Source organism: Apus apus, chromosome 1 (assembly GCF_020740795.1).
Source record: "Apus apus isolate bApuApu2 chromosome 1, bApuApu2.pri.cur, whole genome shotgun sequence".
In the NCBI taxonomy this organism is placed as follows: Eukaryota; Metazoa; Chordata; class Aves; order Apodiformes; family Apodidae; genus Apus; species Apus apus.
In genome coordinates, this window is record NC_067282.1 from 41,135,290 (window position 1) to 41,160,215 (window position 24,926).

General features: G+C 35.3%; 1 protein-coding gene across 4 annotated transcripts in view; it reads right to left on the reverse strand.

Annotated features, from left to right (window-relative positions):
• The window catches only part of DACH1 (dachshund family transcription factor 1), a 357,701-nt gene that overhangs the window by 93,454 nt on the left and 239,321 nt on the right, over positions 1-24,926 (reverse strand). Inside the window, exons 4-7 of one of the 4 annotated variants that reach the window (XM_051633602.1) lie at positions 21,138-21,293; positions 20,537-20,709; positions 10,397-10,532; positions 8,146-8,280 (exon numbers count right to left, since the gene is read on the reverse strand). In XM_051633602.1, the coding sequence (XP_051489562.1) occupies positions 8,146-8,280; positions 10,397-10,532; positions 20,537-20,709; positions 21,138-21,293 (600 nt within the window). Of the gene's footprint in view, positions 1-8,145; positions 8,284-10,396; positions 10,533-20,536; positions 20,710-21,137; positions 21,294-24,926 lie in introns of all 4 variants that reach the window. The other 3 variants (XM_051633593.1, XM_051633619.1, XM_051633610.1) reach the window with 3 other exon arrangements.

Here is a 24,926-nt window from a genome sequence, read left to right on the forward strand (position 1 = left end):
CTACTTACTCTTGGATAGAAAAATGCAGGCCAAAATTCAGATATTACGATTAGGTATCACTTTTCTAGTGTTGTGTTTTCCATTAAAGCATGAAGATCAGCAAATACTCAAAATACTAATGATGAACAAGTGTAGTAAATATCTGTACTTGGGGATCTTGTGTCATCACTGTTACTATATGCAAGACATGGCAAAAGATGAAAAATGTTTTATATCCCTGTAGTAGGTAATGAGACTGCAGGACATTGCAAAATAAAAGCACAAATGCCTACCAGTGATTAATTTGGAAATTTTTAGGCCTCTCAGCTAAGCATAGTTTTCTCTCTCTAGGCACCGTGCAGTTTTAACCCAAGACATCCTCTTCACCATTATGGAGTTCCCTTCAGCTATATATTATGCCTTTTAATTCTTTTAAAAGACTTCTGAAAAACACAGCTTGGAGAAGCTCGAGTTCAGCTTTTAATTACACCTAGACTGTTTGTAGGTTTTGTGACCAAGAATGAAGTATCATCTCCTCCAAGTTTCAAAGAATCAGTGTGAATCAGTCTAATGTATACCATTAGCTCACAAGAAACATTACAAATATGACTGATTTCTAAAACCAAAACTAAATAAGTTTATACCAGAACAAATTGAAGGAGAAGCAGACATGAAGGCAGAATTTTCCTAACTCAGACCATTGGGAACCTAACCAAACTTTTCAAAGCCAAAGACAGACATGTCTTAGAGTCATAAATCTGTGACAGTTTATTTTATTTACTTATTTATTTATTTTATTTGCAAAGTAACTTCCCAAGTAGCATAGAGAGAAAATTGTTGTAAATCATCCAGGCATTAAATGCATCATCAAAGTGGAGAAGCTTTTTCAATGAAAGAAAGCTGAAAGGTAGGAACAAATCGCAACTACTTCTAGTTGAACGGTGACATTACTGGTCCATCACAGAGCAAAAACCCAAAAATCCGCTGCACTCAAGAGAAAGAAGTACCTCTGAGAATTCATTGTGACCATACATTACATGTAATGATAGCAGAATCCATAATAACCACATTATTACACAGAACAAAAAGCTGAACAAGATTATGATAGCATAAAAAAATGAAGTTGCATAGAGTTAATTTTTTAAAAAAAAAAAAAAAAGAGAAAAAAATTGTAATAGTTACATACAAATTATTTGCAATGAAAATCTATGTCCAGGTTGCAATTCACAGGCTCTTAAAAATTGATTATTTGGGGTTTTGGGTTTTTTTTGCATTTGAGCAACTTAGAGAAAACTTGAAACTGATTGCACAGCAGGTTATTAGGACTTTTGAAAAAGTTCCTTCAAATGGTCTCAAGTGGCAGTTGTTTTTAAAATTTTGCTATAAGCTACTTTTCTGTAACAGTAACCGTAAGAGTGAAGTGGAACAAATAAAGTCTAGGAGACAAATGATTTCTGCCATTAAAGCCAGGGCACTCACTTACTTGTGTTTTCAGGAAGAATATGTATGACTTTATGGTCCCTTTAAATTCACAAAACTTTGTGCTTCTCAGTGTCTTCAGAATTCAAGAGCAGCCAGACATATAATGTTTTGAGTTTTTTTCTTCTGCCAATGCATTTTTTTAACTAGCAAAATGGAAACCTAAAAACTACCTTAGAGCAATAGAACCATATTTGTCTGGTCATCCTCATGGTTCTACGGAACATATCCTCCCTTAGTGGGAGCAGGCATAACTTCATTAACTTAATTCCCTATACCATAACTTTCCTAGCAGCAAACAGAAAGGAAACTAATGATTTAAAAACCTGCAATGTGCTAGCATGATAATAATAATTTTTAAAATCCTTTCTAACATCAATTACAATCACATCCTTCGTTTAACAATTCATTTAAAAAAATGAAAATAAGCATGCAAGCTATTTCGAAGGGTTTTTTAGCTCCCCTCCCCTCTATATGTAATAAATACCATAAAAGACTATAGAGACTATTCTAAGGCCTATTGCATGAAGGACTCATACTGACCATTGACAAGAAAGATTAAAAAACAAACAAACAAAAAAGAAAGAACTGTTTGGGACACAAGGAACAGAGGAATTGTACATGCAGAGTTGTTTTTTTAGATTGAGAATGCATCAGATCTTTTGTGCACATGTAGATCATTTGAGCATATCTAGAAAGCCAGATATATTCAAGAAGCATTTGTGTCACTTAAAATACAGAATATCTGGTATGCATATGTGCAATTGAGTTGCAATGTCCAGTTCACCTGAGATGTTTTGGAACTGATGTGCACATATCCATCAAGTGAAAACTGTACAGTAGATCTCTCATAAATTGTCTCAAAACTCCTGGTACCCTAGAAGAATAAAGTGGCAAACAAGTCAGCAGAAGTGCCTTGTTGGGAATGGCTTACTGAGAGTCTCTAGAAATACTTTCATCCAATTTTTTCCTAAAAAAAAACAGCCTTCAAAAGTTTGCACTACCTTTGCACTCCTTCCTGCATAAACATACCATTCATACCTATTCAATAATATGAAAGGCTTCTGTGTTTTCTGTGCAACAAAAATAGATGTTTTATGGCTTCTTAGTAAATAACAACCCATTAAGGAAAAACTTGCAATATCATTTTTCACCTTTGTAGTCCATTAACTGTAATAGCTTTTAATGTACTTTAAGCACTCTTGAGCCTCTTGGGCTGAGTGAAAAGTCACACCAACAATGAGAATATCTAAAGGTTATTTTGGTGATACTGGCTTTCTCAAACCTTTCACTTAGTGGATCTTTATTCTACCTGTCATAGGTTACAAATTTGACTACTATCTGTTCAGGGTTTGAGGAGAATATAAAGCTCAAATCCAGATAAATTTTACAATGTGCTAGATGATATATAAATACATAGCCTGAACTCAGTATCTTAAGGAATTACAAACTAATGTATTAAGATTTAATAGGTAACATTTAAGAAGTCAAATGAGAATTCAGACTTGAAACGTGTTAACTGTAAATGTATTTGCATATAGATACCCATCAAGGTCTGTTCATATTATTCCTGTTACACTCAAATGCAATATTCAGTAAACTAAATATACTGTATCTCAGTAGCCATGTATGTATAGAAAAATGAAAATGTACACATAGAGAATGTTTACACAAGCAGTTGGAGAGCAAAATTGTGAATGAAAACTCATCTGTAGGTCAGCTGGTTACAACTCTCTTTAAGAAAGGGCTTTCTTAGAGAACTAAAGTCCTAACACAGACCAAAACCAGAATTTAAGCAAAGTTCGGGATAATTTGTTTGCTGACTTTGCTAGAGGACAGCTCAGGTTGAGGAGAAACTTTGTTGATGCTAAAACTTCCTTTGAGTCTTTCATACTTAAAATTAAAACTTACTCATATATGTTTCTGTATTTATGAATGTGAATAAACATGCTGGATATATACTTGCACTATATATATTATAAAAGAATTTACTGCTGATATTGCAGAATGAATATCTACATAGGATGACATATTTGTTATTAGTTCCCTTTTTGATGTATGACTGCTAACAGGAAGCTAAAATTCTAATTATAACTTTGGAATCTTTAAATTATTTTCCATTTTCCATTAAGGATATTTTTTAATTTTAATATTCTGTCTTATAAGAGATTACCCAGAGGTCCAAGACTGCTCACATCGCTACAGGGGGATATAAAAAGAGAAAGAAAGACTGGGACTTTTTAAAATGTGGATTTGATAAAGTTATACCTTAATTGCTGCTATCATAGTAGTCAAGAAGCAGTAATTGTTGATTATCTGAAAATTAATGAAGAAATTTCCAGCAACATTAAAGTTAAAAAGGTTTTCTGAAAGAAACAGTTTCGTTTCTTTTGTGACCATGGTGAATGTTTTATATTTTGTTATAGAAAACACCATGCACATTTTCAACAAGAGAGTGTCCTTCCCATAACACTTCAAATAACATATTCAATTTAAAATGTAAGCATGACATTCAGGCTTCATTTGCTGTTGGTGTCAATCTAAAAAAATATAAATTGATGCAGACAGAAAATTTTAATCTGATGCCCTAGGGCCAGATCCAATAAAACACTCAGGCATTTACAATTGGTGTTAAAGCAACTAACTTTTAGGTGTTTGTCCCCTAGAACAGTATCTGGGGCTAAAGTGAGCTGGGTCTTACATTTCTATATACTGCATAGGTTAGGTATTGCTAGGCAGGTACCAGGTAGGGAGTGTTATGACTGGCCACTGCCTCCATCATGACTTAATATTACCCAAACCAGCTACTTGAAACTAGGATCTATCGACATTGACAAGTAAAACTACAGTCTGCCTAAAATCAACATAAATGATATGCAGCTATCTGGAGCTAGTAAACAGAGAAACTCTGGGAAGAGCACTGAGCTATAAATTCCACCTTGCAGACCCTATATGAACAGAGTCTGGGTCATAAGGGCAAATGGCCAATGATAAAATACACTTTCCTATTTTACACAAAGCACAGTGATTAGAGATACTGCCCAGGAAATGTGTCACAACTTCAATTATCTCTTCTGCCTATGAGGAATCAGAATGTTTAACTTTCAAGCCATTGATTATTCTGAACTCCTCAGATAAATAAGCAAGAAGGGGATAAGTTTTCAGCAGTCTAGTCCTGAGGTCCTCCTCTAGTTCCTCCTTCCTATGCTACTTCCAGATTTAACAGACAAAACCAGTGAAGAGCTGAATGAGTACTCAGCTCCAAAGAAGACACGAAAAATATACTTATCACAACTTCAGGCTGGGAGACCTGTAGGACCTTTGATAACAGCTGTGCAGGATAACTGATAAAATATATCTCACCAAAATTGAGGGAACACCTAGAGCAAACTCTTTGAGCCACAGAAATCTATTTTACCTGAAAAGACTCTGAGCCTTAATTTTAATATAACTCAATGGGGTTTTTTTATATCATAACTCCTATATCTCATGTAAGTCCTTCTTCTGAAATCTGATCTAATAAAACCACATGTGCATCATCGAATAGTCCATAATTACAGCTTACAAAATTAGATACTTGGTTTTGATGATGGCTGTCAAGTACTTGAGCCAACATCATGCACTTGAACTTATCTCCTTATTTCCAGGATCATTTGCAGTTCTACAGCCTGCTTTCAGTAAATTTGGAAAATCTGCTATCCTCTAATAAAGAAAAATCCTGGAAGTCTAGGGTAATTTACTTATCTGGTTACACATATAATAGACATGTGGAATTACGTGGGGCAGATATGCTTTACAGTGTCTCCTGCAGTCCCCACTAGTCCAGACCAGGAACCTGGCTGGATCAGAACATAACCCTTAGGAAATCTAAGTTTTCTTCTCATGAAACCCAGAGAGTTGGTGGAACTTCAGACATGTGCATGGGGTCTTGCCCCAGCATGAAGCCAGAACATGGCCAAGATGCGCATCCAGGCAGCAGCTGGAAAACATTCTCAACACCCACAGTTTATACATAGTCTTTGAGAACAGAAACTCTTCCTGTTTTCCTGCAACAAATACTGACCCAGAGCCTGATGTAAACTTTTCTGTTTTCATAGGCAGTCAATCAGAACCCAATTTGATTCTTGGTGGGATAATCACAATCTGACTCCAATGGCAGCTGAGGTCACTCAAGGCTGTGCACACTAAAACCTGAGAAGAGATTCTGAACACAGTGTAAGAGCAAATGAAAAAAACCACAAAACACAAACAACACAGCACAAGAGGCTTTCTGCTAGTTTAAAACACCCCATAAAATAAAGTCATTTTTGCCACCAATCACAATCCTGGCTGAATTCTGAATAGGAAGGCATATGGTCTTCAAAACACTGAATACCCTCAAACCGGTACTCAGTTTGAAAGTGGCAAAGTACTGCTTCTAAATATACTATGCTATGTTGTGTGGACTGGGTGAATTAGCTCCTTTGGTTTTATGTTTATAACCGATAAACAGTATTTAATCTCCTGTATCCAAGTCATAGATCAGATTAGACAAATTATTTACCTCTCTAACATATGCCAAGTCTTCTGAAAATCTAGTATGTTGATCAGTTGTCCCTGTTACAACTTTCCTCCTTTGAATTATCCCTGAGCTCAGATCACTTCAGAGGCTTTTGGTCTTTTCTTTTTTTTTTTTGAAAGGAAGAGGGGATAAGAGGGGATAAGAAGACAAAAGACAGGCCCTTCTTTACAAGGTTTTTCAGGTTCTCCCAGATTCAGTTAAAAGCCATTTTAATATGCTTTCTGCCAACAAAAGTGACTTAAAAGAAAAAAACTAATCAAACACTAATGTTTAAATGCTTCCTAATACTTATTCAGAACTTCCATTTTCCTCTCTTTCTTTTTCGTTTGAATCAGATGATGAAGCTTATGGGGTTTCAACAGTAAGAAAACCACCACTACTTACACCTTTTTTGCATTTTCAAATGTGATTGCATTCTGACTGATCTGCAGTGGTAAGCAACAGTTTGGAAATCTGATTGCAAGCTCACAGTGAAAGAAGTAGATAATTACTATCTCCACAAATATCTATAAGTTAAATCACTTGTTTTAATACAGATTAGATTAGTATTAAAGTTACAAGATTGGTATGAGAGACATGATAAATGCAGTCATGACAGAAACCGATTTTTAATTTAGTATACCCTATCAATCTAGATAGCCCATGAATATTTACCATTAATTCAGTAGGCTGGAACAGAGAGGGGGAAAAGAAGAAAAAAACAGAAGGTTTGACCTAAACAAGGACTGAGGAAAAAACAGAATTCTCAGCAGTTTTACTAAGAACAAATCTTCTGATGTGAAAAAAAAATCCTGTGAAATGTGAAATGGCAACAGATTGGAAAAGACTTTTGGGGTAGCATTGTAAACAAAGTCTTTAAAAAACCTGAATGAGATGCAAAAATAGTAGCAATTCTTAGTATCTACTTCTCTTCACAGGATTTACCAGTCTGATTACACTTAAATGAGCAACTTGAAAGGCCGAAATAAAATCACTTATGGAAATTCAAAACAAACCTATTTGATCACATCATACTTCACAGCAGGGATACAATTTGCAGGGGCTGAGTGAGGGCACAGTATAAGCTAAAACAGGTTGTGTGTGCAATGAACCAAACTAAATGGTTTATATAAAAGAAATGTTGTTTCCATTAATTTTTCTGGTAATCCTATTAAAAATGCCACCTGTCCAGAATAGAATTATCCAGATTTTAATTCTTTTTCTTATTTCAGTGTTCAAACACAAGACAGAGAAGGTATCATAACTATTAAAGTACGGAACAAAATGTCTTATTCTGAAAACTTAATTACTGCAGCCATTTCTCTGGCTCTGCTTCAATGTCTGGCTATTATACCATTTACTTTTGCTCTCATTGTGCTCAAAGAACTGATTTTTTTTATAAGCTCCAAGAATATTTTTTTCAAAGATTTGTCATATTTCTAACCTCTTTTTAACCAAAAGATTTCTAGCCTATAATACTAAAAAGTCACACATTTTAAGTGAATACAACATGAAATACACCTTTCAAAATTCTACCACTACCCCTCCAAATCCCCTGTAAGAACCCAGAACAGGAACTTCGCTTTCAATACCAACAGAGATGAAATGGTGTCATAATCAGCATAAGTGCATGTGGACTATTCACCTAGATCAAACACTTTGGTCATATACTCAATTAAATTTAAATCCCATTATATAATGTGTACCAGCCTCATTTTATGCAATTCCCTAATTTAATGGCTTAGTATTAGCTTTTTTCCTTTTTGCACACATGGACTAATTTTCACGGTGCTCAGTCCCTTTGGGAAGTAGGTCATTAAAGTCAACTGGATGGAGAGAGAAACTTAATACCTAAACAGTGTAGTGGAAGGGTCAGACACACAACAGTAATATAAAACTGTTTTTCACTCTTCCTTCTTTGTAATATTTATGAAATTCCTCCCTCATACAAGTATTGTTCATCAATCTCAAGGACCACAAAGTAGAAGAACCATGAAAGGTACCATCCTGTTACAATTTAATGTGTGCAACAATAAGAAATAAAAAATCTCCACTAAAAAAATAAAAATCACAGTTATGATATCATTTAGCTGTTGAGGCAGCACTTGTTTTATGCTGAAACTGTAGAATCATAATATTAATATTACCTTTCTCAATGTGTATTCTTTTTGTCTCATGTCCCACGTCATGACCAGCCAGATCACCCTCCTTAGGTCCAGGCAGGACATTAGGTGACAAACCCATCAGCATTTGGTTCATAGATAGCCCATTCTGATGGACAGCTGCTAGACACAAGCACAGGCAGAAAGAAAATGAGCTGTCATATTAACAATACACTTTTGTACTTATTTTATATGGTTTTCCTCTTAATTATACGAGAACTCTAACAATCACAAAGTTGCTTGTGCCATCAGTATCCACAGAGTGGGACAGCTTCTTCTGGTTTAAAATTATTAATTTTAAAAATGAGAGTTCAGTATCTTTGTACGAAGTTGGATATTTGCAAACCTTTTCTTGTTTATTTAAGAAGAACTGAAATGTAAAATGAAGCAAACAAGCAAAAGATACTTACTGATTTATTTCTTTTTAGTTAGCTGTACAACACCTCTTCTATATTAGCATTCCCAATATGCAGTCCCTAACTTCCTTCAAATTAAGCACTGTGGCTTTCCAGGTGATAAACACTGTTTTTCAAAATATACTGTGCAACAGAAGAATTGCTTATTTTCTCATCAGATAGACTGAAAAGCTCTTTCCAACAGTTCTCAATCAGACCTTCAGGAGTTTCAAACATACTTCAGAACCTATATAAGATTTTATCCTAAAAAAATGTATTTGCAAGAAGCTTAGGCCAGTCTCAGTAAAGCACTTTTTGATATGTAACCCATATTTCTGTAGGAGTCATCTTACTCTTGCAGGCACCATAAAAGCAGATGTACTTAAGAATCAGGTGTGATGTTAATAAATCAGGACAGAGACAAAAGAATTATTTTACAAATAAACAAGTTACTGAAGAGATCTGGTATATAAGGAACTCTGTTATGTTCACATTGGAAGAAACAATGTGCAAAGGTCCCACTTCTTTCTGCTGGGAAGTAAGCAGAGTAAGATGAATTGTGCCATTTATTTTAAAAAAGGTATCATTCCTGAATAAAAACAGTAAGTTTCTCTCCATTTGAATTACTTGAGAAAAATGGAAAAGCGTTGTAATTAGATCAATTTTTAAAAATAAACTAAAAATCCAGGGTTGTTAAGGTTTTTTTCCTGAGCTTTACTTATGAACTCATAAAAACCTGGTGAAATAGATGGGTCACAGTATATGGGATGCCAGTTTAATCTGCACTCTGAATCGTCCGAGTGATAAGAAAACAGAATATTCAGCTTGTCATGGTCAGGCCTCACTTATTTTCTTTGGTAAGTCATTTTTCATCACATAGTAATGAAAGACCTTTCATTTGATGGTCAATGAAGAGTCAGCTTCCTGAGTCTGCAGAGAGCCTGAAAGGAAGCAGTCTAAAAGACATGTGCTGCATCTAATTAACTCAACTACATAGTTCACATAGCTACTACATGGCCTCCTATTGCATGCTAAACCCTCAAGTTTTACCTATTGACAAATTCCAATGTGGAAAATGTCTTAAAACCAAAAAAACTTACAATGTGCAATAATAAAAGGAATGGACAAGTGTAACATGAATTAAAGTAAAAATCCATAAAATAATATGTGTTTAAAATCTCAATTTCCAGGCTGTTGCACTGGAATATCATAGTATTCAAGATCTTTGCCATGTAACTTGCATCCTGTACACGCCTTGATAAAAACAGTATGACTCTGAGAAACAATGGTTTAATTTCACCCTGCCCCTTGTGAGCTAGGAGGTGATAATACTCTCGGTATCATACTTCTCACCATTACAAATTTCTAAATTTAGAAAATTTACCACGTGTGCGTACATTTTAATTGATTTAACATAATTCTTCTCTTTGCCAAGCATTTCTACCATGTAAAATGTTGCTTTTGAAGTCAGATTCAATTTAGAAATCAAACCAGATTAACCATATTAAATAAAACTCAATTTCTTTTAAAAATGTTTACACTATATGTTCAGTTCTAAAACTAATCTAGCAAATTGCTTCCCGGCTGAAATTCTGTATTTCATAGCTCATATTTTTATGTTTAATATGACATGATGGCAGTTTATATCAGTACCCGTTAATGTAGCATCAGACATTATGATACTGTAAACTGGGGAACATAATGTTGGGAGATAGTTATTGCAGCTGAACTTCCAAACATGATACATATGAGATCTATTTAAGACGAGGGCATTTTGATTAGAAAAAACAGCTGCACCTAATCAAATTTAAAGTGGCGACAAGGAGAAGAATGTGACCTACGGATTCTGTCTGAAGAGCTCTCGGTCCGTGCAGGAGAGCTGGACACACTGCTGCTTCGATGAGAGGATGGATGGCTGCCAGGTCTTCGGCCCTCTTCAAGAGACGGAGCAGGAGAAGGGCTGTCTGGAACACGTTCCTAGATGCCACAAAAAATAATTGCAAAAAAAGGCAATGTTAAACTAAACCCCCGTTTCCAAAAATTACTTTAAAAGAATGTATCTCCCTCCTAAATCAGGGCCTATTCTTTCTTCTATTGAGGTGTTCAGGATTCGCAGAGTATTCTCAAAGGAAACTTTGCAATTTTAGGACACTAGACTTAGATTTTAGGATGCAACGTGAACACTGCTCATCATGTCAAGCTTCTAAAGTGCCTTCTGGACTCCTTATAAAAATAAGGATTTTGTTTTGCTTTGGGGCTTTTTTCTCCCTCATTTTTATTGGCATGCTGTTGAATTAGAAATACTCGCTTGTAGACCTTAGCCTTCCAGGATGAGGAATTTTTTCTAAGAGTGTTTTTATCTTTGGCCATATCACTACTTCAAAATAGGAAGAAACACCTACCCAGATTCTCATATCCAGGGGAAACGTCGGCATGGTAGCCAGGAGGAAATACAACGCACCTGAAGATGTTCCTTGATTTTGAAATTGAGGGCATGAGGACTGTGATGATTTCAACTGCACTTCTATTATACGAAAACAGTCAGTATGTAGCAGGTAGACATATCTCATACTTACACAGAACTTTGACGGAAATAATAAAAGAAAAAAAAGGAAGCTGAGTGAAAAACAGTCCTTTCTAAAAATTTTTGTCTTTCCCTGCAGTTTCCTCTTTATTGCTAATAGTTCCCAAGACTCTATGCCATTGCTAAAATAGATGTGAGTTAGGTTGCTTTGGTCAAATAGTGATAAATAGAAATAGTTTCTACAAGGGAAATCTATGGGGGGCACTGCAAATTTTAAACTATGGGGGGTTTTGCTGCTTATTTTTTCACAGAATCACAGAACAGTAGGGTTGGAAGGGACCTCGAAAGATCATCTAGTCCATCCCTCCTGACAGAGCAGGATCACCTAGAGTAGGTCCCACAGGAGCATGCCCAGATGGGTTTTGAATGTCTCCAGCGAGGGAGACTCCACAACCTCTCTGGGCAGCCTGTTCCAGTGCTCTGTCACTCTCACAGTGAAAAAGTTTTTCCTTATATTTACGTGGAACCACCTATGCTCCAGCTTGCACCTGTTGCCCCTTGTCCTATCACTGGACATCACTGAGAAGAGCATGACTCTCTCCTCCTAACACTCGCCCTTTACATATTTATAAACATTATTGTGGTTATCCTGCAGTCTCTTCTTCAAGCTAAAGAAACCCAGCTCCCTCAGCCTTTCCTCATAAGGGAGATGTTCCACTCCCTTAATCATCTTTGTGGCCCTGCGCTTGACTTTTTCAAGCAGTTCCCTTTTGATAACTGAAATCCTGACTCCTAAGGAAAAAAACAAACACCTGCAAACCAAAAAACAACAAACAAGTGTGTACATTCAAATCACTACAAGATTTCAGTAATTAAATCATACAATTAGTATGTGTTTAGTAACACATATGATAGAATCATAGAATGGTTAGGGCTGGAAGGGATATTAAAGATCATCTAGGTCCAACTTGCTGCTGCAAATGCCTGAAAGATTTCCTGAAAAGAGCATCACATTTCTCACAGAGCAAACTGCTTATGTAGCAGTTGTTATTTTTCATTCACAGTAGCTAGATGAATATTTATTTCTCTGAATTCATTCCTATGAAATTTAGCAATGTGACCATCTATAGTAATCAATATATTTGTTCCAGATAAGCTTCATATAAAATATTTGCTGAACTTGAGACTCTGATTGCAAAGGGATTCAATTGGCCCATCAAGAGAGTCGGAGAAGATCTTTCAGAGCAATGCTTCAAGACATTTAAGTGGATTCCACTTTAATATTCTCCGTTTTTTAAGTCAAAAACATTGATGAGGACAGTTTAACTGCATCATAGCTCTAGGCTTATTATGACTTTGATTATGTTTCTATGTCCATGAACTCAGTATTCAAGAGGAGGATTATAATGCAGATGGTTTTCAGAATTTAGATTTATTTCTTTAGATTTAGGGGGATTTAAGCATGCACAGTGTACAGATTTGGTATAAATTGGAACACCATATATTTAATAATTCATTTAAAATATAATTTCACTGTTCGGCAAACAATGTATTGTTCTTAGAAGGGTTTCATTAAAATGAAATCCAGTGAGCATATAAGATTTGAATATAGAGCTGCAGAGTAAATTAATTTATTTAAACAGCTTAATTTGTTTATCCTATTTATTTATGTGTGCTTTTACAGCACGTATTATGAGATGGAGAGAGCAAAAGGACTGCACAGGACAACAAAATATAATTACTGCACAAACAAAACATAATGAGTTTTATTCACATATAATATGACACCACGGACAAACTCTTTGAGAAAACTATATATACTGGCTTTATCAATTCATTTGCAAAACACTGCTTAACCCTAACAAAACACAGGGTTAAACAGAAATGGAAAACAAATTAATAACACCTTCACTCATTTTTTACATCCTTGCTTTGCAATTCCACAGTCAATAATTTCGTCTATAGCGATTTTTTGTCTTTATTACAACTAGCTACAATACTAAATTGGAATGTTACTAATAATGAATTAAATACTCTGTGGCCCAAGTGCAGGACCTGACCTTATTGAAACTCATACAATCAGCCTCAGTCCATCGATCAAGCTTGTCCAGATCCCTCTGCAAAGCCTCTCTAAAAATCACCAATCCTAGAAATCACCTATCATAAAAATCACCTAGGGTGCTGTTCACTGTCCTGTATTCTTCCTAAAACTTGTCTACTCCCAGGACACAATTCCACTTGTGGAACATATCTCTAGAGAATCTGGTGTTGGCTTGTACTGTAAATAGGCTCATTGTCTCCCAACAAATACATAAATAAACAAGTAAATAAATTAAATCTGAGTTGCTTTGGTTTGCTAAAAGTAAGTGTGAGGACGAAACTGTGCAGGGTTCTGCTTGAAATCAACACATCTGACTGTAAGTATCGAAATGCAGTTTTGACACATGAGCTGGAGATGAAACTTTAGAGACACTTGTCTAGGAAGCTACATGAAGGGGCCCACATTGAAGGTAAATTGTCTCCCACTTAGTCAATTGTGATGTAAACAATAAAGTCAATGGAGCCTCCTCCAAAGTCAGATACTTACAGCACAGTTCAGCTGCTGGTATTTGAGCCATTTGAGCCACTGAAGGGTTTTGAGATAGCCACATCAAGTTGAGAGATAAGACCTATGAAAGATCTGCTGCCTTTTGGCATGACAGCAGGCTGCCAAAATTGTCTCTTTTTCTCCAACTTTTTTCTCCATTTTTTACTTCTCTATTTGTTTCTACAGGTAATCAGAAGTAAAAAGTAGCGTGAACAATTTGGGGCATATGTAGAAATTTAACATATGGTCAACCAACTTTTCAAAATTGGTAAGGGTCTCAATTAGGTATTGGAACTGGAGGCTTCTCTGCATGGAGAACATACTCATGGACCAAATCTGGAGCATTCCTTATCTTGCTGCTCTTTATAATCTGATACTAATAAATAATCCTAAGCAGTTAAGAATATAACATTTAAGTCCTACCATAAATGAAACTTCTGCTTCAGGGAGCTGCAGTGCTCTCTCTCATGCTCTCACTTCACTGATATTACAAGTTTCACACCCTCAATACCAAGTCCATTTCATAAATAACAGAATTGTTCTTGTGACACTATGGTTTTTTGTGTGGTTTTAGTTTTGGTTTTGGTTTAATTTTGGGTTTTTTTAATCTTGTAAAGGATGAGTAAAATATTTTAACTGTCAGAGGTTTTAACTTACGAGATTGAAGCTGTCTCTAGAATTCAAAATTACTCTTAATTTTGTTTCAGATACCACAATGCCACGTATCATCCACAACATAACACTGTCTCAGTATCTTCAAGTAAAACAGAAGTGTCTTGATGTACTTATCAACTTTCTCAAACAGCTCTTCGTATATATTCAAAGACCATACGTGAAAATCTAATTCCAAAAGTTCCTTTAAAGTAACTTCCTATTAAGATTTATCTTAATGTAACAGTAATGGTATCCAGAAGACCATTAATACTTCTTCCCTATATCATATGTCTTTTTCTTCTTACCATGTCACAAAGTTAGCTATTAGATATTAATATATTTTTTTCTTCTTTTCTTTCTGCTCCAGCAGCATGTTTTCATTGTTTGAGAAGTACCTCTTTACCAAAAGTCTTCCTCAAAAATATATCAAAATGCAAAGTTGATGGAGTTCACCTGTTGGTTCCTATATCACTATCAAAGAGAGGAAATTTCAGGCAATATATGTAGGATCAATATTTCTGCTCCTAAGAAGACATAACAAGGAAGTAATATCTTCTAGGTTCTCATCACCTTGGTCTTTCCACAAACATTCTTCATTCTTTGCCATCCCTGCTACTTAGTGACGAAAGTCTACAATCTTTCTGATAAATTTTCAGTATGCCCACTTCCAATAACCAACCAGTTTTGCATGCACAGCCTTTATCTCCTCCATATTTCTCTCCTAGAGATATTTACACTCAGCTTCTTCCTTTGTTCTAGTTTGCGTCTCTGTAAGAATCATCTCTTGGGCTTAGTCATCCTTTAATTTTAGTCATGAACTGAGTTCTAGACATGCAACTAAGTATAGCTGTAGAGGTATATCGCTTTTAAAACTATTCAGCTCTCTTGATGTTCTTCAGTATTGAACAAAATCCTTTAAGGACATTTGTGCTTAATTTAAGTCACTGAAGTACAGAGGATAAAGTAACTTATTTTCAGTGTCACACTTTTCAATAGTTTAGGTAACTTCATACTGGGGAAATGATATATGACACACACCAGAAAAAAAAAAAATTAAAAGCTTTTAATCAGGAATAGTTTATAATATTCTGACCATTCTGGAAAGGTACCAGGCTTCCAAGCTTCTTCGTAGTAAAATTATAATCTCTTTCACAATGACCAAAACACAGACTTCTCACTCTTTAGTTCTTTACTGACCTATTTTGATCTTGTGTGAGAAGTATTTCAGCAATGGCTTTCTTGTAAAATTGCATACTTCTCTGACATTGTTTTAGGTGAATGAAATAAATTAATTCCTTTTGTATCTTCTGTATTCCCTGAAAACAGGATATTTTGCGTTTCCATTTTTCCTTCAGCTTTAGCCTAAGAGACTCCAAATTAACGCATTCCTGTATTTCCTAATATTAGCCTAATGTCTTTGGAAATTCAGTGATGTAATTTTACTCAGTGCATGACGACAGCCACATCTAAACATTTTTACAGCAACATCTGATACATTGACAATTCTGGCAGTTTTCTTAAGTTTCCAGGACAGGAAAATTCTGCTTTGTTGATAATAGCAGCCGAGAGAAAGCATTTTTTATCCAGGTTGTCTAATGGTACTTCTAAGGTGCTTCCTACGGCCCTGTCTCTACAGGACAGTGTGCCAGCCAAATTTGAGTCATACTTTATCAAATTGCATTTAAAAAGCCATCATATCTGTAACTGAAAAATAGGTTATCAGTAAATTCTTCTACACTGAAATATTGTATGATGGCCAGTATCTTTTGGCATTAAAATTCTGCACTAAACTCAAGGCTGCTCACACATCAGCTCCAGAAGACAAACTGAAGCTTCTATAGCCCCTTTGCTGTCCACCCCCTCCATGAAGTGAACTTCAACATTTTATGCAGTAGAAAACAACTGTGCCACTGGTCATTTTCAACTGAAGGTATTGGACTCTTCTGCCTTAATTCTTTCTGAAGTATTAGTAACATCATATGGATAAAATGCATTTTTTTATTCTGGCATGCTGCTCTGTTGTAGCTTTTACAATGCAGAATTATTTTAGGTTGCTGTTAATATGAGGTATGTCCTTTATATTTTCATATATCCTTCTGCTGAGTGAAAAAAATGGATGTAGTGAAACTGTTAACGAGCTGAGCCTTTGAAACCATGGGCAGGTGATGAAAGCCACCTCATATCTAAAGCATCCCCAGGTCACAGCTGCCACAATCGTTGCAATTCATTGCTGTCACAATCTGCTGTCCCTGCTTGTTGTTGCTCTTTTCTTATTCATCCAACTCATATATCTAAACATTCCATTACAAAAAGACATCTAATGTTTGTCTCATGTTCAAAAGGGCACAAGACGCTTCTGAAATATAATTCTGAAGATTTTAGAGCTCAGAGTTCACTGTCAAATCTAAGGTGTTGCTTTGTAAGGCTTCCCTTTAATTTTGTCTTTGTCTCATCTCCTGAACACAGCAGGAAAAAATGTTTGGTTAGTACATAATGTCAGCTTTATTCCAACTTCTTATCATGAGGAAATGAAATATTGCCCAGTAATAGAAAGGCATTTGAAGCTTGTGAGTTTAAAGATAACAGCACTAACTGTGAACTCAGTGAATTGGAAGGAAAGGTCAGCAAGTCATCTGCTGTGGCACTGTTCACAACAGAAATTTTTCTATCCAATGAACCACGTAGTTTATAATCTGAAGATGATTGTTCTTTGTTATTTAATTGGATAAGGTAACTATTGATTTACTTTTCAAAGTAGAAAATTCTCACTGGTCTTCTAACTTCCAAGCAGAGTTTAAAGTTGTAAACACCTTGTACTCTAATGTCAAATCTATGCTGTCATTTCAGGTTATGACAACAAACCCCAAGATGAGCAATTCACAAACTTTTCAAATCAACTTGTGGAGACATTGTTACTGAAGAAAAACATTCAAGGAAAATTAGGTTTAAAAAAATGAGCCAAAATATCATAAAAACAAAACAAAAACATCTAAAAATGAAGCAGTAAAAAAAAAGTTACTATTCTAATAACAAACAGTTTTGTGAAAGAGAGCAACTGCACTATTTATCCGTTTCTGTGAAAATAAAGAAAAAAGAGGTTTGACCTTCTCACTTACATTTATTCTCTAAGGTATTTATTTTTATTGTAGTGCAAGTTATTATTCATAAACTTTACATTGCCAGTGCAAGGTTCAAAAAGTATGCTGATTAGAGAGTTTCCTGCTCAACTACTCAGTGCATATAACTCAACGGACACTAAAATTACAGTCTCTGACTATACCTAGTGAGAAACAGGTAAATTGCCAGTGACATTATGTCCATGCTTATGGGAAGAATATCCCCCTAACAATGACCTCATGCTTTTATGATGCTGGGGTTTATATTTCAACCCTTTTCAGTATTAAAAAATTGGAACATAATTACTTGGCCATGCTATCTCTGTCCACATGACCATACTGTCTGACAGACAAAAACAGGGATGGAAATCTAGATCTCTATTGTACAACAAATGGGCTGAAGGAAAGAGCAGGGAAGTCCTGCAACAGTAAGTTCCTTAGCCATTACAATATTCTTTAATTAATTATGTGCAGCAAGCTCTTACATTTAGAAGGGAGTTTTGGATGGTAAAACTTCTGTTTAAGTATTTACCTGTAGTACAAATGCACTGTGGGCAATATGCCACGGGCCTTGACTGAAGAAATCACAGCAGCACTTACATAATGTCTCCATCAGATGCTACGTAAATATCCCAAAACTCTAACTTAATTATGAAAAAAAAAAAAAATCACTTAAAAAAAAAAAAAAGTGTATTTCACCCTTGAGTGACCACACTTTTCTAAACAGAACTTGGGTTAATTTGGGCATTTAAAAACACTTCATTGTAAATCCACAACTTTTTAATTTATGGTTATGTGCAAACCAGATGGGAGCACAAAACCTGGTTTGTTAAATAACTTGCACAAGATGTTATGCCAGGATGCTGTGCAAAAGTTGGCAGCTTTGATGAAGATTTTATTAGCATGAATACAGGATAGTTGAATTTTCAGAAATTATAGAGATAAATAGTGTGGCTTATTAATACAAACAAATGCTTACATAAGTAAGATTCTGGGAGGAAAAAAATCCAGTTAAAAAAGTTTTTTAAACAGAGAACCAGCATTTCTAGGTATTTTCAAAATCTTCACCTACATTACAATTAATCTGTCTTTCCAACTGGATGAGCTACAAGCATAAACTTGTGAATAAGTTAAGGAATTCTGGGAAACGGCAAATTTTCTGGTATGGGGCTGCCTATGGTTAAAATAATATACATAGTCACATGATGACAGTCTCCCTTTCAGAGACTTCTGAGTAGAGCAAAGTTCCTATAATGGGGTGAGATCTATGAACACACCAGGACCTCCTTTCCACAAAAGAAAATCTGTTTTAAATAGTTGTACTTTGAAAGTACCTGGTTTTGTTAACTTAGGTAACTTTAATAGCTAGAACTAGTTTGTAAATCAGCTTTACAAGCTAAAGTCAGCCTTTCAAAGTTTAGAAACAGGTTACCAATGCTAAGAAGGTCAAATTTTTATACTCTTACAAATGAAATCAAATAGCTCATAAAAAATGAAAGAAGGCAAAATACTAGGAAAAATGGTGAAAACAAAGTTTTGTTGCCATAGTAATTCATAATTGTCAGGTGTTATTTAGCATGCGTTCCATCCCAATTTTCATTATTTAGATACCTCTGTGATACCCCTACTCACTGTTCCAATAAAGAAATTAAATTTAGAATTAAATGGAGCACCATGTTATGTTCCAGAGAACTTTAGTATCATGTAACTCTCACTAAATACTGCTCAAGTGAAAACAGAAAAACAAAAGTGCAGAAATCACCATGTAATTGAACAATTAGTTAACAGCAGAGTGTTTATATTCCCAAGATATGGGCAAGATGGACAGTAGGGGTGTAATCCAGCCTTGCTGACGTAACACATAAAGAAACATCTTCTCTATGTGTTAAATGCCCATGTCTTTGAATGTGTGAAAGGGATGCCACTGAAGGCCTCCAAAGGCAATCCTACATTTGAAAGTGCAGGTACTTAAATTAGGTTATCAGACCATATTTTTCTAGGTCAATAGAAAAACAGATTTTTCAGCTTTTAGTGGAATGGTTCTTTATGATTCTGGGTTGTTAGGTTAAGGAGGACGGGAGCACAAGCATGTTGAAAATCTCAATAAAGTCAGATCTCTTCACGCTACTTAAGTCATCTCAAACTTCAAAACTTTTACAACTCTTGACTTGAAGGTCCAAGAGATTTTAAGTTCACTCATTTTTTGTCAAAGCAATGTCATTGATGGACAGACTTCCAATGCAGCCCTGAAATAGCCTTACCTTCTTCACATGCTTATTTCTAACATAGGAATGCTTAAAAAAATCCACTAAAGTTTGTGTACTTACTGTACTCCCTTATTAGAACTAAAGAGGGATAAAAGGTAAAATGTTCATATCTGAATAAATGTCAAATCGAATTTTAAGTATCTAGTGCTAAGGCAGAAACACCTTTATAAATGAAAACGGATCATCTTCAGTCAAAATGAGACTATGTCTCTGCTAAATACCTCTATAACCAGGTTAACTTAGTTACATGTAGCAAACAGAACCTAAAATGGGTAGACAGTTTCAGATATCTGATATTTTTTAGATATCTCTACAATACTACAGCTCTGGCCTGCAGATTATGGGGTCTGTTCTATGCAACTTCATTCCATTCTCTTCTGAGATTTGGCAATTTATGTTTTGCAGAGGCAAAGTATCAAGCCTTTCAGCCTTCTTCAGATAATTTGCACCAATCCAATTAAAATGGTTAGATTTAAAAGTTGGAAGAACAGTCCCTTCTAACTGAAGAAAAGAGTAATTTCTTCCTTGATATCTTGAGGAATGTTGCCATTAGATTACAGACTATGAAATGTGAGAAAACAGAAAGCTGTGTGTTTTGTATCAAAATGCTACAACTTGAGCACAGTTTTAGTACTGATTTAGAGAGGGGGAGAACTGAGAAGGAAACACTGGCCACCAACAGCCTCCTATGTTCCCAGAGACAGAACAGTTGGGTTTCTCATATATATTGACTTTAAGGCTTACCTTATAAAATCTGACACCTAGCCACCTTTATAATGTTTATTGCAGTTGTGAGTAGAATTATTTATCTGTTTATTTTTTTATATAGTTACCTTAATAACAGATGTCTCAACTCTGGATGGAGGACTCTGCACTTGTGCTGCTGCTGCCATGTTGGCGATGGTACTAAGGTGATTCATCTGGCTCATTGCCATGGTGACAGATGCTGGAGGTAGGCTCACAGGAATTAACGGGTGGGGCATCATCATAAAAGGAAGTTCCAGCCCTGTTGGGGGATTAAAAAAAAAAAAGGGGAAATAAGTTTACACATCTTTTTAAACCTTTTTTTTATTCTCCCGATGGACAATATTCAAGTGATGGGTGATAAGATGGTTCACACTGCAGGTCAAAGCAGTTATGTGTCAGCTCTCTTCTGGGATATTATCTTTTTATAATTTTTAATATCTGCTGTAAGGTGCCCTAACAATGCAATATTATGCCACCTATGCACAGCTTAGCAGTTATTTTAAGTATCAATTTTATTGCATATGCATTTGTTTTTTACTGTCTCTGCTTCCCCTGCTTGATGTTTTAAAGGAAGAATTCCAATATTACTCACATCTTTGATTTTTCATAGCCTATTTATATAGACACAAAATAAAGACAGGAATGGGAAAACTACTGATGTTAGTGCTGAAAGATGTCAACCCGTACCATTTGGCAGAAGGTGGTTCTGTTGAAGAGGGTTGAGAGGATGGCTAACTGGAACATTATGCTGTCCAGGCAAGTTGGGGTGGTTAACAGAGGCCTGTGATCCTTGGGTGGGGGGAGACTGAAGTTTTTCTTTATCCCAAGAACCATCACTGCTGCCTGTGGGGAATGAATATATATTATTGGGATGAAGGAAGACTCCAAATTTTCAGTGTCTGAATTTGCAAGCAAGGCCAGCAATCTCACCTTTTTTGCAAGTGATATGTTTTTCTATTTTATTTTATTTCTAATATGTGGGCTGGGGGAAGGACTTTTGTGGATTTGATTTTTTTCCCACCCTCTGAAAGAGACATGTAGGGATGACTTTTTAAAGAGTCAGAACACAAATCTAGAAGTTTTATAGTTGTGCTCATTCACATGAAGTTTGTGTTTGATGTGTATTTTACACACACACTTGCCATTCTTAGCAAGAAAACTATGTATGGGATTTGTTTTATACATGAGAGAATATTTTTGCCTGCAAAATCTCTAAAACAAAGAGTATTGCCAGTTATGCCAATCAAAATTTAAACTACACTCACATTTCTTCTTATACTTGTGAATAAATAAACATTATAGGAAGTGTCTAAAAATTTAATTTATTGAGGGCACCAACATGTGTGTATATGCACTGGGCTGACAATACAATTTCATATATTTAAATTTTATTTCACATTGTTAATTAAAATATAAAAGATTATTAATTGAGTCCTGCAGTCTTCTGTTAGTGGAATGGACTAAGAGCAAGGAAGAATGTGGACAAGTAAGTGCTGAGACAAACAGTAATCCATATATTTAAGAAATACCCTTTTTCACTATTGCAGATCTCCTCCACAAAATTAAACAGAAGGATACAATTAAAAGAAAACCCTAAAAATTCATATAACATTATTAATCTGAACATTTATATATAATGAAAAGTTTTACATCTTCCAATCTAGCAAATTATATTATTCATGGTGCATATTTATGTGTAATGCTGAGACTGAGTATATGTATGTTTATGTATACAAAGTAATCTATACACTCAATGTGTAAGTCTATTTACCATACACAATCAATAAACAATGTTTGAATATATTAATAAATATGTATATATGCATGCTTTCTCAGCAGTATTAATATACACATTAGCAATATATGATTGCTTCCTTTTTCATGTAGAGCAAAATTTCAACCCCTGACTTTGAAACATTCTACTGTTTTCATGTGAATTTCTCTTGATAAGGACTTGATAATCTATACTCAATTTCTATTTAGCATTAGGGATTACAGTGAATGTTTTTCTATATGTATCTTACTACTAATTAACAACAGGGCCTAAAAAATAACAGGACTAACACCACCTCCTCCTTACTTCAGTAGGAACAGGATTAGCACATTGGTTTTGACATTTTTTAAGATCATTTTCATGGGATAAAAAAAGCACAAAAGTTGGTAGAATTCCAATTTAATTTCTCTAGATCTATTAAAAACCTGATTGTAAAAGCTGTACAACATAGTTTATAATGAAAAATACTCCATTATTGCTGTGATTTTCTTTCCCTAGTTACTTCACGAAGACAGTTAAGACTCAATATAAATTCTAACTCATTAGCTCAATACTGTCTCAGTCCCAGTGTAAATTGTTCAGAAGTAGGTAATGAAAATTCAGTCCAAAGTCTCCCGCAATGAAACAAAGCAATTTTATGAAAGAGTGAAAAGAATCAATTATATGAGATACTTTTATTATTTTAGAAGAAATTGTCATAACCTCTACGCAGTGTATCTAGTTGAGCTGGTTAATACATTATTTGAATCTCATTATCTCTGATAAGTGAGTATGTTTTCTTGTATTTTGAGAACTCAGATGCTCTCAAAAAAACATGAACCTATTTTCAAACACATAAATACTTGAAAGAGTTAAATCTTAGCTGGAAACTTCTTTTTCATGTCTCCAATTTTCTGCTTTTTGCCACTGTGACATATAAAATTCACTTATTTTGATTAGGCTTCCATTAAAAAATATGACCATTAAAAAACATGTCCCTGGAAATGAGAGCTAAACACAAAAAATGAGTTAATCTCGTTTAATTTTACCCAAAATTTGGGTGTCGATATAGAGGAAAACAGGTAGTTCCAAGTGGTCATTCATTCCATCCTAAGGCATGTGTCCATAAATTAAAAAAGTTGTTATGATGATACTTAGGGTTTCATTAAAAAACAGCCGCCGAAAAATCTGACTACACATGGCCAAATCCTAAATAGGAACAAGGCCAGTCTCAGTTTCTGCATCTGTTAAGAAAAGCTGAAGAGAGAACTTTGTTCTGGCCAGTCTTGCAGTGAAGCACATACTGCCTGTCGATCCTGCTGGTTTCACGCTGAATGTGGTACTGTCTGTCCTGCTGTGGCTCACACAAAGGCAGCAAAGGCCCTCTACACTGGCTAGCTTAGCACAAATTGATTGCACTGTGATTCAGATGAAGTCAGCACTGCCTGGTGATCAGGCAATGGCCAGATGAAACTAAGAGGGAAAGACCACAAGAGACAAATGGAATGCATGGCCTCTGGGCATGCCTTCATCTGAACAGTAACTGCAGAGGAAGACTGTACAAATGGCTTAAGACTTAGATGGCATAAGTAAAATGAATTTGGGCCAGAATGTCTTGGTTTTGAAGCTACAAATTCTCCTGTATTCATCCACTAAAAAATATTTTGGGGACTTTTTTTTTTTTTTTTTTTCCTGAATATGTTAGGGAAAAGCATTTCAGAATTGGAGCAAATTTCTCTAATTTACATGTGATGTTACAAGGTCACCATTTTACAAACCCTTTAAGTTTATTGTTTGGTACTTTCCTGTCAAAGTATGATGACATCCATAAGTGTATATAAAGGGATACAAATAATAGATAAATGTGTATTACTAAATACATTAATATTTGTTAATATTTTAAGAAATGAAGACTTTTTGCATTTTATAGGGCTGGTGAATGCCCAGTAATAAGATATTTTTCCTATTTATTAGCAAGATGTTCTGCAGTACAGTTAATTTCATGTTAGACACTGATGTTCAATATGGAGATGGAGTCAGTTCTGCTACAACCCTTCCTAACCTGGTCACAGCATTTTGCACAGTCAGTCATAGATTGCCAATTATGGCACTGCTTCTGTGGCTCAGAAATTAAGAGCTTTTCTAAATCAGCACTCCCTTCTGCCTCAAAATTACAGTGTCTATTGTTTTAGAGTGATATCAAACCCACTAATAAATTGGAAGAGAGAAGACAAGCTTCAGAAAGCAAAGCATCGAGGCCAGAGTTTAGTCAGTGACAGATTCTTTAATACTTGTAGTCTGGCATCGTCTGTCAAGATTTGTTTACAAGGAAAGTAATTCATAGACAGAATCCAATCCATAACATTAGAAACCACTTTCAAACTACAGGCTGTTGGACTCCTGAACACTTTAAGTAGACAGACACAGATACAAATAGTCTGGGCCATTTGCTGCGTTTTTCTTATGTTAGTTAAGAGGAACAATTTTCCTCTTAGAGGAAACAGTTATTTTCATTAATGTCAACGCGAAGTAAGTGTTATTCCTTAGACACTACTCACTGTCTGCACAACTAAGTGCAAGCTACCACTCCTGTCACTTTTTACATTTGATTTTGATTTAATGCGTACAGTGGTTTCAAAGAGTATTAAAAATCTGTTCCCTTCTTCCTCTTCACTTGTTGCCCTGCTGGAGGCTTATGTTCTTCCAGTTTCCATCAGTGGTTG